The 14753-nt window shown below is 45.2% G+C and overlaps 1 protein-coding gene across 2 annotated transcripts in view; it reads left to right on the forward strand.

Annotated features, from left to right (window-relative positions):
* The window catches only part of LIPA (lipase A, lysosomal acid type), an 87783-nt gene that overhangs the window by 55820 nt on the left and 17210 nt on the right, over window positions 1–14753 (forward strand). For both annotated transcript variants that reach the window (XM_030865035.2, XM_060286773.1), the window contains exon 3: window positions 379–496. In XM_030865035.2, the coding sequence (XP_030720895.2) occupies window positions 379–496 (118 nt within the window). The remainder of the gene's footprint in view (window positions 1–378; window positions 497–14753) is intronic.

The raw sequence follows: 14753 nt of genomic DNA on the forward strand, positions 1-14753 counted from the left end.
GGTTAAAAACAGATTAATACTTTTTATGCTTCATTTCCCAGGATGGGGTCTCTTAAAACAAGGAAAATGGTAGATTACAGTATTACCTGGCATATTTAGAAAAGAAAGAAAGAAGTGTTTATTTGTACCTGGGAGCCAGGATGGAAACAAAGAAGCCCAAAGCTATGGTAAAATAAGACACACTTGGTGTAGAACATGTTAAAATGGTTTAGCTGAACATCTGTGAGTAGAACACAGAGGTAAAACAAGGGGAGGATTTACTTTTGCGATGGGATGTTGGCTACTAGATTGAGCAGACTGCAATTTCAGTAACAATTCATTTCTTAAGGAAAACCTGGAGAATGTCATTGACACTTTGTCTTCTCCTTTGCTCCACAGAGTGAAATTATCTCTCACTGGGGATTCCCTAGTGAGGAACACCTAGTTGTGACAGAAGATGGATATATTCTTTGCCTTAACCGAATCCCCCACGGGAGGAAGAACCATTCTGACAGAGGTATGGGTGTTTTCTATGGTGAGAAAGGAAAGCTCTGAAAATTTAACAGCATTGCTGGAATTTGGTTCTTTTTTTATGTCAGTAACCAAGTTCAGATTTAACTTGAAAACATTGAAATGGGATTATTTTTTAGACCAAAGTACTCAACATGTTACATTTATGCAAGGTGTATAAAAAACACTTCTTCGGGCTTCCCTGGTGGCGCAATGGTTGAGAATCTGCCTGCCAATGCAGGGGACACGGGTTCGAGCCCTGGTCTGGGAGGATCCCACATGCCGCGGAGCAACTAGCCCCGTGAGCCACAGTTACTGAGCCTGCGCATCTGGAGCCTGTGCTCTGCAACAAGAGAGGCCGCGATAGTGAGAGGCCCGTGCACCGCGTTGAGGAGTGGCCCCCACTTGCTGCAACTAGAGAAAGCCCTCGCACAGAAACGAAGAGCCAACACAGCCATAAATAAATAAATAAAAATTTTTAAAAAAAGGCAAAATTCCTTCCTTTTAAAAAAAAAACACTTCTTCTTTTAAAGAAATAAGGACAAGAGTCATCTAATTTCATATTTCGCTTAAAGGTTCGAAGGTCAGGTTTGTTTGAGGATATGCTAAAATCTCTGCTTTCTTTGTTATAAGGAAGCATTTCATTTAATAAAATGGTTTGAGCATTAAGTAGATAGCTCTTGCTGTTTGAAAATTACTTAATTTTTTGAATAGGTAATGTATTCCCATAGTTTAAAAATCAAAGAGAACAAAAAGATACACAGTGAAATACCTCCCTCCCATCTCATTCTCCACCTCCCCAGTTTTTTATGTATCTTTCCAAAATCTCTTTATTTTAAATTTCTTTATCTCTAAAAAAATCTCTTTAGAAGCAAACATAAATTATTCTTTTTCCTTGCTTCCCTTTTAATATAAAATGTGGCTTATAATGCACATTCTTTTGTTCCTTGAATTTTTTACTTAAGATTTTGGAGATTTTTCCATACAATACAGAGAGCACTTCATCATTTATCTCTGCTGATACATAGTATTCCACTGTATAACTGTACCATGATTTATTTAACAAGTGTCCTATTAATGGGCATTTAGACTATTTCTAGTCTTCGATTAACAAATATTGCTGCTGTAAGTAACCTTGTATGTGTGCAAGTTTATTTATAAGATACGTTTTCAGAAATAGAATTTTTGGGTCAGAGGATATATGGATTTGTGATTTTGATAGATATTGTTAAATTGCTTTTCATGTGGTCTTGTTCTGGTAATTACTCTCATAAGCAATATATGAAAATTCTTATAGTTTTGGCTTAAAATATATACATATTTTTTCTTTTTCTTATAACTCAAGCAAAACTGTGGTTTCCAATGCGGATTGAGGAATTTCTAGATAGATTACTTGAACTTGTTAGATATCAGAATAAGGATCTGATCCTTAGTCAATCATCTCTCCAGATGTAGCTTATTTTTTTTCTTTGAACATTTTCTGATTTTAGAAACTTAGGAAATTAAGGTGAGACTAAGGTAATTGGATAACTATCTCTTCTTCAATTAAAATTTTATGTGAGTAGAAAATTTTTATTCAAAGCAAACTTAAAAGCCCTCTGTGTTAATGTGAGCTTTGTATCATTATATGTTTTTCTCTTAATATAATCTGATTTATCCATGTTGTTCTGCCATAAATTCTAGCTATAATGAGCCTTTCAGTAATGTTACCTGGTCAAGACAGCCAATGCTGTTTTTGAAATTTAATTTCTAACTCTTGAGAGTTTTATGATTTACAGATCCTCTTAAAAGCATGTTACAAAATGAGCAATGAGTTACAGCAAGGGCTTCTATTTTTTCTTCTGCTCAAGACACACAAAACGTATTTTATTTCAGAGTGAACATATGATCTTGATTTCCTTCCCTTTTTTAAAAAGAAGTAAACCCTGTATACAGATTTCGGATACCATATAAAGAAAAATAGATATTGATATTATTTCTCTTAAAAGTGGTTAGTTGACTAATAATTAGTAGTGTGAGCCATTGTTAAAAAAATGCAGGGAACCACAGTAAAAACATGCTTAGAGAATGTGCCTCCTTTCTTTTTCTATATCCACCTCTAGGCTTCTCTTTCCTACAGCAATTAAAGCATATAGTGCCAGATGCCCTATGGTATGTATCTCAGCCACTGCAGGTGAAGGTGCTATGCCCTGGGAAGTGAGCATCCTTTTTTTTTTTTTTTTTTGCGGTACGCGGACCTCTCACTGTTGTGGTCTCTCCCGTTGCGGAGCACAGGCTCCGGATGCGCAGGCTCAGCGGCCATGGCTCACGGGCCTAGCCGCTCCGCGGCATGTGGGATCTTCCCGGACCGGGACATGAACCCGCGTCCCCTGCATCGGCAGGCGGACCCTCAACCACTGCGCCACCAGGGGAGCCCAGCATCCTTTTTGATTTGCTCTCAGGTGGTAGGAAGAAGAATCAGGAGAAGTCTGCCTGCCCCTAAATACTTCTGTGCTTTCTCCTCTGTAGGCCTTGGATTCTTCATCTGTAAAAACAGTCGATTGGCTGGGATGATCTCAAAGTTCCCCATTAGTCTTTATCACTCTCTGGTTCTACGGGTATATTCTATATTCATTCATTTATTGGCAGGGGTGTGTGGATTGGGGCAGTGGATACCCTTGGTTTTCAGAATGGGGAACAGACTGAATGCACTCTAAACCAAGTCTGGTGATAGCATTAAGTCCCCACCCTTTTCCTCTGTTCTGCCGGAGACCTCCCTGTAGAGGATCAGTGGTATGTATGTAACACCTGCTGTGAGCTAAGCTCAGAGACGAGTTTTGGAGGAAATCTGTGACAAGTGACTTAGTTATCTAAAGGAATTTGTGATTCTCCTGAAAACTGCATAGGTGTTTCTCTGATGGTTTGCATTTCCATGGTCCAAGGCAGAGCACGGAGCTGAGGCTCTGCACTGTCCTTCACTCCCATTCAGGAGCAGTGTTGTCAGTGGTACTAATTTGGCTTATTTAAGCCAGATAGACAAAAAGAATACACACAATCCTTCACACCCAACATGGAACCCAGCTCATCCATGCCCCTTCCTCTCCTGACTCCCCCTCTATTAATCACACCCTTGTCCTCCTGGACCTAGACCAGAAACTGCATAGTCACTCTTGACTCCCATCCTGGAGGAGCTGTCAGGTCCTCTCTAGGCTTCCCTGTTATATGGCTCCAGTTCAGCCCTTTCTTCTCTTCGCCAGGCCACCATCGTACCTTATGCTCTTATGACCATTTACTTGGCCATCTGAAATTAAGCTTAGAACCTGAGAGAGAGAAAGAATTTCAAAACAGGAATAGGGAAATTCAGTCTGCTTATCTTTTAAGAAATTAATGCTTTAAGAAAATAATGCCGTACATCTGTACTATTTATAAGTCATTACAAGATACGTTAAAACATTATTCATTTATCAAGGATGAAGTGAAGCTATTCCTCTTACCCTTCTTAATGTAGTTTTTCTCAGTTTTTGTGTTCTTCTGTGATGCTGTAACCTTACCCCTGGGTTCAGGGGTGCTAACAAAGGCATTCTTGTATGTGGATAGTTGCTAAGTTGGAGTTTCTGTGAGGGGGCTAGAGCTGGGGATCTCCTATTCTGCCATCTTGCCGATGTCACCTCCGTTATTTATTTATAGGTACCACATTCCTTGTGGAACCTTAGTTTAAAGCTGTGTGGTGAGGGCTTCCCTGGTGGCGCAGTGGTTGAGAGTCCACCTGCCGATGCAGGGGACACAGGTTCGTGCCCCGGTCCGGGAAGATCCCACATGCTACCGAGCGGCTGGGCCCGTGAGCCATGGCCACTGAGCCTGCGTGTCCGGAGCCTGTGCTCCGCAACGGGAGAGGCCACAGCGGTGAGAGGCCCATGTGCCGCAGGAAAAAAAAAAAAAAAAAGCTGTGTGGTGAGCATCTTTCAGTCCTGTCTCAGTGACCCCCTCTGATTGTATGTAGAGCCTCACTTGGGGATCACTGGAAGTTTTTTATGATCACAGGACTTGGCCACATGGCTCCTCTACCCATGCCAACTGCTCTCCTTTCTGCCAACCTCCCTGTTCTCACCCGTCTTATGTAGTTTTGCAGGATTAAGCTTCGTGGAGCGCAGGTATAATTATATGATATGGCCACTCAGCAATCTTCATGAGCGTCATAAATGAAGATAACAGTATTCCTTAATATTTTGTCCTAGCTGTTGTCTTTACTGTTCACCCTCATTTTATACAGCAGTGGACCTTTGAAGTTCACCATGGATATGTGCAAGAACTTCATGATTCCTCAAACTAGTGATTACAGTTATGGGCTATGATGTCTACGGTGACTTCCTCTGTAGAATGGGATAGAATACCTCTTTCACAAGGTTTATGAGGAGTGCTTGAGAACCACTGGTTGCCAGCTGTGTTTACCCATCATCTAAGAAACATTTATCATTTATCAACAGCACAGGTTTAAATTGGCACCATAGCCAAATTGCAAATGGTATAACTGAAGTTGTATCTGTGATAAGTATCAAAGAACTGCTCTCTCACATGCTGAAATCCAAATGAGTTATTTCCCTTTTGCTAAATTCTCCCTGGGCCTCAGCTGGTGACACAACCCTCTGGATTGGTGTTCACTCTGCCCACCATCTTTATTTCTATGCATTCCTAAAAACATCTTTTTTTTTCTGTCCTTCCAGCCCCACCCAGCTTAACATGCTGCTTGAGCATGAAGGAGACACACTTCCTCCAAACTCCCAGATGCCTTGCTAACACCCCTCCTGAGGTGTTTTTCTTCCTCTGCTTCGGGGTTAACTCACGTGTGTACTTCTCTCTCCCCGCCATCCCTCCCTGCAGCCACTCTTTGAAGGCAGAGGCTGTGTCTTTGTCACCTCTGTGTTCCTCACAGCAACCAGCAGCACCAGGTTGCCTGCGTGGGTGGCCTAATTAAGAGATATATCGGGCAGTCTTCAGAATTGGGATTCTGAAGTGCATGAAGGCAATGGATCCTCTCTCTAGTAAAATAAAATAGACATTTGTGCACACACAGATTTTTTATTAAGATGCAGAGGTTGTGTGGACTCAGTAAAGAATCCCCTGATTTATTTTTATTTAAAAAAATTTTCTTTATTGAAGTAGAGTTGATTTACAGTGTTGTGCCAGTCTCTGCTGTACAGCAAAGTGAATCAGTTATACACATATAGACATTCTTTTTTCATATTCTTTTCCATTATGGTTTATCACAAGATACTGAATATAGTTCCCTGTGCTCTACAGTAGGTCCTTGTTGTTTATCCATTCTAAATGTGATAGTTTGCATCTGCCAGCCCCAAAGTCCCAGTCCATCCCTCTCCCTCCCCTTCTCCCCCTTGGCAACCACAAGTCTGTTCTCTATGTCTGTGAGTCTGTTTCTGTTTTGTAGACAGGTTCATTTGTGCCATATTTTAGATTCCACATATAAGTGATATCATATGGTATTTGTCTTTCTCTTTCTGACTTACTTCACTTAGTATGATAATCTCTAGTTGCATCCATGTTGCTGCAAATGGCATTATTTCATTCTTTTTTATTCCATTGTATATATGTACCACATCTTCTTTATCCATTCATCTGTCGATGGACATTTAGGTGGTTTCCACGTTTTGGCTATTGTGAACAGTGCCGCTATGAACATAGGGGTGCATGTATCTTTTTGAATTACAGTTTTGTCTGGGTATATGCCCAGGAGTGGGATTGCTGGGTCATATGGTAATTCTATTTTTAGTTTTCTGAGGAACCTCCATACTGTTTTCCATAGTGGCTCTACCAATTTACATTCCCACCAAGAGTGTAGGAGGGTTCCCTTTTCTCCACACCCTCTCCAGCACTTGTTATTTGTAGACTTTTTAATGATGGGCATTCTGACCGGTGTGAGGTGGTACCTCATTGTGGTTTTGATTTGCATTTCTCTAATAATTAGCGATGTTGAGCATCTTTTCATGTGCCTACTGGCCATCTGTATGTCTTCTTTGGAGAAATGTCTTATTAAGGTCTTCTGCCCATTTTTCAATTGGGTTGTTTTTGTTGTTGTTGTTGAGCTGTATGAGCTGTTTGTATATTTTGGAGATTAAGCCTTTGTCTATTGAATCATTTGCAAATATTCTCTCCCATTCCGTAGGTTGTCTTTTCATTTTTTTATGGTTTCCTTTGCTGTGCAAAAGCTTGTAAGTTTGATTAGGTCCCATTTGTTTATTTTTGTTTTTAATTCTATTGCCTTGGGAGACTGACGTAAGAAAACAGTGGTACAATTTATGTCAGAGAATGTTTTGCCTATGCTCTCTTCTAGGAGTTTTATGGTGTCATGTCTTGTGTTTAAGTCTTTAAGCCATTTTGAGTTTGTTTTTGTGTATGATGTGAGGATGTGTTCTAACTTCATCGATTTACATGCAGCTGTCCAGCTTTCGCAATATTACTTGCTGAAGAGACTTTTTCCCATTTTATAATCTTGCCTCCTTTGTCAAAGATTAATTAACCATAGGTGTGTGGGTTTATTTTGGGGCTCTCTATTCTGTTCTATTGATCCATATGCCTGTTTTTGTACCAATTCCACACTGTTTTAAAGAATCCCCTGATTTAGGTAATCCTTTGTCTGTCTGGTCAGACCTCTACTAATTAGGAAGCTTGAAATGTGTATTTAGAAAACTGTTAGTGACCTGTGGAGTGTATGTGGGCTGTTTCTCAATGTTAAGCAAACTTCTCTATCAAGTGTTGAGCTACCCCTACTTTGCACTAACTCCAATAAGGGAATTGAAATTCAGAAATCCATCCTTTATAGGGAAGTGGTTATATTTTAATCTGCTCAGCCTTATTTCAGAAAGTCACGGGATGCTGGCACTAGAAGGATCTCAGAGTCCTGCCTGGGCCGGCAGTTTGGAGAACTTGCATTTTTTTTTTTGCGGTACGCGGGCCTCTCACTGTTGTGGCCTCTCCCGTTGCGGAGCACAGGCTCCGGACACTCAGGCTCAGCGGCCATGGCTCACGGGCCCAGCCGCTCCGCGGCATGTGGGATCTTCCCAGACCAGGGCACGAACCCGTGTCCCCTGCATCGGCAGGCGGACTCTCAACCACTACGCCACCAGAGAAGCCCGAACTTGCATTTTTAACATAACTCTCTAGTGGATTCCAAGGGAAAATCCTTGGGTTTGGGAACCCAGGTTCTAGAGCAACACTCTCATTTTACTGGGCGTGACTGTTAGGTTCAAAGAGGGAAGGGGATTTGCTTTAGGTCAAAAGTTAGTGGCCCAGCCAGTTTGACTCCGGGTTCAGTGTCCTTTGAACTGGAGTGTGCGGCCTTACGTAGTAAGTATTGAGCAACTTGATCCTATGATAGCGTATTTATTTGTTGGTTAAAACAAAGAAATAGAGAAAGGCCTTGCCTAAAACACATAAAATAGCAACAGTAACAGCGAGGCCGACTTACTTCTGCCTAACTAGGAAATAAACTGTAAAATAAAGCAATCATCAAAAAAAGCACCAACCGTGGAACATTTATGTCTGAAAAGCAGTATGTGTCTGATGGCCTGGTGAGTGAGTTCATTCTGGAGTGTGAGTAATTGCCTTCGTGCACAAACAGGGTTTTTGAACTTTGCCGTGGGGTTGCCCATTGAACTTTTTGAGTCATAATTGAAAATTCACAACGTGGCTTCTGAGTTAGGTTTCGGGGGGAAAGAGCATCAGGCTATGGTTTAAAAAAAAAACCTTGGTTTTGACTATACGTTTTAGGTTTCTGACCAATTTCTGGGTTTTCTGTTCTTCCCTTGTACGTGGTTCCTAAGGAAACCATTTCCTAAACGCAGTGCTCTAACAAGCTAAACAGAGGCCTTGATCAGCTGGGATGTAATTCCTCGCCTCCCAGTGGCACTGGACAGACGTAGGGCCATTAATCAGTGCCCGGGCTTGTTGACTCTAGCTCCCTGAGCTCACTCCCAGGCTCACTTGGACCTTGATGGTACACGGGGCAGGGGGCTGTATTCAGACCCTCTGCGTAATGGAGCATCACGAGGCAGCGTCAGCTGCACAGCACAGCTTGTCTCATATTGGCCGGTGGGAGCTGGGGCTAAGAGTCAGAGTGGAAGGGAAGAGAGCGCTGTGCCCGGCACCCCTCCCTCCTCCAGTACTCCCTCCCTGCCTGCTGCCTAACCTCAATGTCGCTTCAGGGAGGAGTTCCCCAGCTCTCACACCTGCTCAGGCTGACCCCTGGCCACGTATTCTCATCGCTCTTTCTGTGTTTCCTTCATAGCACTTAAGACAGGTAGGACAATAAATAATAGCGTATTCTGTCAGGGGTGATGCTTATAACCTCGATCCTCCCCACTAGACCATGAGCTCTCGGAGAGCCCAAACCTTTTCTGATTACTCGATGATCTCTCCGGCCCAAGGCTTCAGTCTACCTGCTTCTACAGTCCTGGTCCTCCTGGGGACCGGGTTGACCAAAGCATCTGCACTTTCTAGTGTTCCTTGCCCAAGAGCACGTTGAATTAAGGATCCCCCTGAGCTCAGAGGCACCGTACCTCTGTTTGAAGGCAGGCTGTGGTAGCAGAGAAGGGCAGGGGAAGCAGAAAGGCAGTTTGGCATGGAGATAACAAGCACTTTGGTGTCACGTAATCACATGGTTCCCGGTTCCACCATATACTAATTGTATTTACATCCTTGGGCAAATCATTTCTTTTTTCTATGCCTCAGAGTCCCTGTCTGTAACGTAGGAAGGATAACTTAAATGACGTAGTGCCATCCTGGGTACACAGTAAACTCTAATTAAGGCAGTGCCCTGGAAAGCACACATGGTATATGTGGGGTGGGTATCTCTGTGTGTGTGAATATGCGCTGTTGGGTGTTTTTTTATTTCTTTCCTTCCTTTATTCCTTCATTATTGCTTTTATTCATCAAATTTGCCTGGAGCGAGCACCACGTGGCAGACTCAGCATTGGGCGCCACGGAGGCTGCAGTGAATGAGACGGACCGATTGCTGCCTTCTGGTTGCTTAGCGATCAAAGTGACCACCACTGCGGCTGGTGGGGCGAATGGCATCCCGAGGATGGGGTGTTTTTCTTCCCTGCTCTGTGATCACGGCACTATTGTGTTTCCTTCTGCCGCGGGTCACCCCCTTTCCAGCAGGGTGACTGTGAAATGTGAGTGCAGTGATCTGGGCAGTGGCAAGGTCTGCGTGCCTTTCTGAACGCTTCCTGTGGTTGGGCCACGTGCTGCACTCTGTGTGAACTGTCACATGACTTGTCACACAGCTCTTGGATGTAAGGGCTCTTATTACCCCCTGTTACAGAGGAGGAAACCAAGGTTACAGAGGTTAATTAACTTGCTTATTATAAAGTAGCTGGTGGTTGGTAGTAAAGGCAGGATTCCCATGGCTTGTGATGGCATGTCTGCCCCTTGGGCTCTTAGCACTGCAGCAATGTCTCTGATCAAGGGACAGCGTGCAAAGTGCTTGATTTAGATAACCTGCGTACCAGCTTCCATTGCTTACGTTCCTGGTGATGAGTGCTTTGGAGATAAGCCTCTCCTTATTTCTCCCTCCAGTGAGTATAAGGTGTTGTGGCCGAGCCTTCCCACTAATGTTATTTGTTGACAGTGTTTTGGGCTGTCTTTGAGGCCCATTCTTCACATTAGAATTAGACTACAAAAATTCACCCAGTCGTCCCCTGTTGTGGATAAATAAAAGTCCACTCTTGATTATTCTGGAGTCGGAGGCCCTAGAGCTACCTTCAGGGGCCTCTTGGGTGCTGGACCCGGGATCTTCGCGTCTGGTTGGCCTCCTCTCTGGGCCAGCCTGGTGCAGCAGAGGACTGGACATGCTCCCCTTTCAATGAAGCCACTTTGAGCACAGCTATGGATGGGCTACGTCAGAAGAGCTGAGGGAGCTTGCCGAAAATAAATATTTCCAGGCTCCGTCTCTGGACTTCCTGATTCCCTAAATCAGGACCAAGGGCAGAAATGTGCGTGGAGCGCCCCCAGATGATTTTGAGATGTAGCCACTTCTAGGAAATAGTGCTTGGCTTGATTTGAAGTGGCCACGTACAAACGGAATATTTATAAGCGCTCCCCCGTCCCCTACCTCTTTATTTATTTATTTATTTTTTTCTCAGTACGGGGCCTCTCACTGTTGTGGCCTCTCCCGCTGCGGAGCACAGGCTCCGGACGCACAGGCTCAGCGGCCATGGCTCACGGGCCCAGCCGCTCCGCAGCATGTGGGATCCTCCCGGACTGGGGCACGAACCCGTGTCCCCTGCATCGGCAGGCGGACTCTCAACCACTGCGCCACCAGGGAAGCCCTACCTCTTTACTTTTGAATGACGTTTTCTTTAGAGTAGTGGTTACAGGCAAGGACTTTAGAATGGGGCTGACTTGGGTTTCAATTCTGGCTCACTGCTTAGGTGATTGTTTCAGAGCAGGTTACCTATCCTCTCTCTCCGGGCATCAGTTACCTCATCTGTACCATGGGGGTGGATCTTAACAGCTCTCTTGGCAACAGTGTAATCCATGTGGAACGTGGTGCATGATAGATAGCTGTTACTGATGAATAGTAATAATAACAACAAATCCACCAGGTGCCACAGTGCTGGCTAGAGTTTGTCTTAAGTAGTCGGGGCAGATTCAGGAAGCCCCCTGGGCCCTGGCTCTTTGGGTGATCGACAGCCTATCTTTGGCGTGGTTGAACCAGCCCTTGGACTTTGGCTTTGTCCAGTCCCATGGATGGCTGCAGGGAGGTCTAAAGTGAGGGGTGATCCCGACTTTGCATTACTCAGTATGGGGTGCCAGGGATGCGTGTGCGCCATAAGCCAGGTCCTTGTTGCCATTTTGTCTAGAACCTGCCTTTGCAGAAGGAGATGGGGGGCCCTTATGCCACTTACAGCCCGTCTTCTAAGCTTTTCTAGAAGATTTTAGGTCATGCAGGCTCCTGCCAAACTAGCAAGCAGCCAGGTCTCTCTCTTCTTCAGGCCCAGGAGACATCCTGCCCACCTCTGGGTCCTGGTTTGGGATTGGTGGCTGTGCAACTCTGCACAGGTTACTTAGCCACACTGCCTCAGAGTCCTTATCTGAAAAATGGGGGTGAAAACTCGTCCCCAAATGTATTAGTTTCCTACTGCTGCTGTAACAAACTACCACGAACTTAGTGGCTGAAAACAGCATAAATTTATTACCTTACTCTCCTGGAGGCCAGAAGTCCTAAGATCAAGGTGTTCGTAGGGCTGCCTTTTGGAGGCACTTGGGGAAGATCCATTCACTTGCCTTTTCCAGCATCTGGACGCTGCCCACATTCCTCGGCTTCTGGCCCCATCCTCCATCTTCAAAGCCAGTAGGGTAGCATTTTCCAGTCTCTCTCTGATTCTGACCCTCTTAGAAGGAGCCTTGTGATTACGCTGGGCCCACCGGATAATCTTGGATGCTACCCCATCTCAAGATCCTTAATCCCGTCTGCCAAGTTCCTTTTGCCATTAGCCTTTTCTCGGCTAAAGAATGCCACTTCATGTTGTCTTTCTTCACAGAGCTTGCGTTCTAGTAATGATTTATTACATTTGTACATTTATTATTATTGTGAGTCACTATTATTTATCAGCCATTGTACCATCCCCACTTTAGAAAAGGACATCGATACTCCAGAGAGATTGAGTAAATTCTAAAGGGTTACATATCCAGTAAGAACCAAAGTCTATTTCATGCCAACGCGCTGATCTTTGTGATCTCCTCCTCTCTTCCTCCTTCTTTTGGTTCTTTGTTGGACCTCAGCTGGTGTCTCACACCATTTTTGAGCAAGGTGGAGGCCTGTCCAGACACCGCCCTGGTAGAGAAGGCCAGTGCTTGGGAGGCAGGAGGAACTTGCCCGTGCACCCGGTCATCTTCCTCTTGTGAGGCTGTGGGCTCAGCAGATTCATTTTTGGAGGCTGAGTAATCCCCTCCTGGCTTCCACCCACGTTTGGCCCCGTCAGGCAGGCAGCGCCGTGGCGGCCTGTCACCGGGCTGCATTCCTTTGCTGGCTCTGTGCTAACTACGTAGGTGACTGTGAAGAAGTCACTTGCCCTCTCTGGGCCAAGGTACTTTTAGGCCTTTCCCTCAGCCCCCAGCCCTCGTACAGCCAGTTTGGACAAGCTAATTGCAGGGCACAGCAGGAAAGGCAGCCCTTGTCCTGACCTGTTGGTTTGTTGCTCAAAGACAGACCAGGCTGCAGGTGCTGGAGTGTGTGGGCTAGGCTGGTCCTTGGAAGAATTGCCTGAGCGGGCAAGGTTGCATATCGTGGCCTGGCCTCCTGTTCTCTGTCTCCTTCATCCATCTACTAGAGATTCCTTTCTTCCAAGCACTTGGTCCAACTCCCTCCAAAATAGCGTTCTGTCTTTGGCTTGTCATTCCCTGAGGGCCTCTGTATGTTGTGGAATGACTCTCTGTTGTTAGCCTTTCCCATAGCTGTACGTTGTAGAATGACTCTGTTGTTAGCCTTTCCCGTAGCAAAACCGCTAAGAGCATGGACCCTGGCATTAGCCTTATGTAGATTCGAACCCCAGCTCCCCCACTTTTTAGCTCTTATCCAATCTTGTGCAAATTACTTGACTTCTGTTAGCCACAATTTCTTGTTCTGTTAAATGGAGATAGTACTAACTTCATAGGATTTTCAGCACAGTGCCTTAGAGCACAGGGGTGCATAATAATATAGCTAGCTGTTAATTCAATCGGCTTCTCTCAGCAGGATGAAAAGAAATCTGATTAAAGTAATTCACTGGCTCTCTCTCGCCCTGTCACAGAGAGAGTCATGGACATATACACACTAACAAACGTAGTAAAATAGATAGCTAGTGGGAAGCAGCCGCATAGCACAGGGATATCGGCTCAGTGCTTTGTGACAGCCTGGAGGGGTGGGATAGGGAGGGTGGGAGGGAGGGAGACGCAAGAGGGAAGACATATGGGAACATATGTATATGTATAACTGATTCACTTTGTTATAAAGCAGAAACTAACACACTATTGTAAAGCAATTATACCCCAATAAAGATGTTAAAAAAAAAAAAAAAGTAATTCACTGGAAGGTGTGAATGGCAGTAGGTTTAACCCTCCTAGAGAGAAACTTCTTTTTCCTGCAAATCCTTAAATCCTTGATTGGTGGCGGGATGGGAAAGATGACATAATGCCTTCCTTTCTCCCCATTCGCCCCCTCTTAGGAGCAGGTGGGAGAAGCTGGCAGACATGTGGGTAGGCCCGTCACAGTGCCCTTGTCTATTCTGCTGCCCTTTTGCATTCGCTAAATGCCAGAGGGAAGGGACAAGCAGTTTAGCACCCATTTTCCATCCCAGGACGGGATTTGTTAATATTTTCTCTTTGTTGGTGGCCCATCGTGTCTAATGGAATCACGGGCATGGGAAGCCCAGTGGGTTGTATCCTCTGCAGCTTCCTCCTTAGAGGCCCCTTTTGTTCTGGGAGGAAAGGGAGCTGGCCACACCTGCAAGGATGTGCAGCCCTGAAGGAAGTCCTTCATATCCCCTCTATGCGCAGGTCAGACAAGGCACCATGCCCTCCCAGCGGTTCCCCAAGCTGCCTGTGCATCAGACTCCTGTAGGGAGCGTTTACATTTTACAGTACACTCTGGGGTCCCATCGGGCTGAGGCCTGGGATGCGGTGCCAGTTCTCTGCCAATCCAGGCTGCCGTTTCCTCACCCGAACCCTTTGTGGGGCAGTCTGTCTCTTACTTAAGAACCGGCTCGAATATTACTCCCCTGGCTGAGTACTTTTCTCTTTCCTCTGGGCTTTCCTGCGTGGTGGTCTGACCTTTTCCACACTGGGCTAGAAGGTAATCGTGTGTCTGTCTCCTTCACTAGAATGGAGCTCTGTGGGGGAGGGAGCATGGCTTACCCACTTTCGTGTCCCTGAATCTAACACAGTGACTAACACATAGTAGGTACCAGGACAGGTTTATACAAGATGTAACGTGTGTTCTGAATCACTCGATTTCTTTTGACTTCTAGTGCACTGCTTATTATACAGTAGAATTCTCAGTAAAAACTCTTCCGATGAATGAGTAGGACGCAGCTGAGAGGCTGAGGTTGCTGAGATGCCGTTTCTCAGCATGTGCCTTTCCCTGCCAGCCCCTTTCCTCCCCTGCTGGCATTTCCCACGAGAAAGCCGTGGGGTCTGCCATATGCTTTGAGTTCTTGGCCCGGATCCTCCAGATTTGGAAACACCTGGCTTTCCAAGAACAGATTCACTGTTTTCTTCCTGGGTGCCACCTC

The sequence above is a fragment of the Globicephala melas genome, chromosome 16 (genome assembly GCF_963455315.2).
Source record: "Globicephala melas chromosome 16, mGloMel1.2, whole genome shotgun sequence".
NCBI classification, from domain to species: domain Eukaryota; kingdom Metazoa; phylum Chordata; class Mammalia; order Artiodactyla; family Delphinidae; genus Globicephala; species Globicephala melas.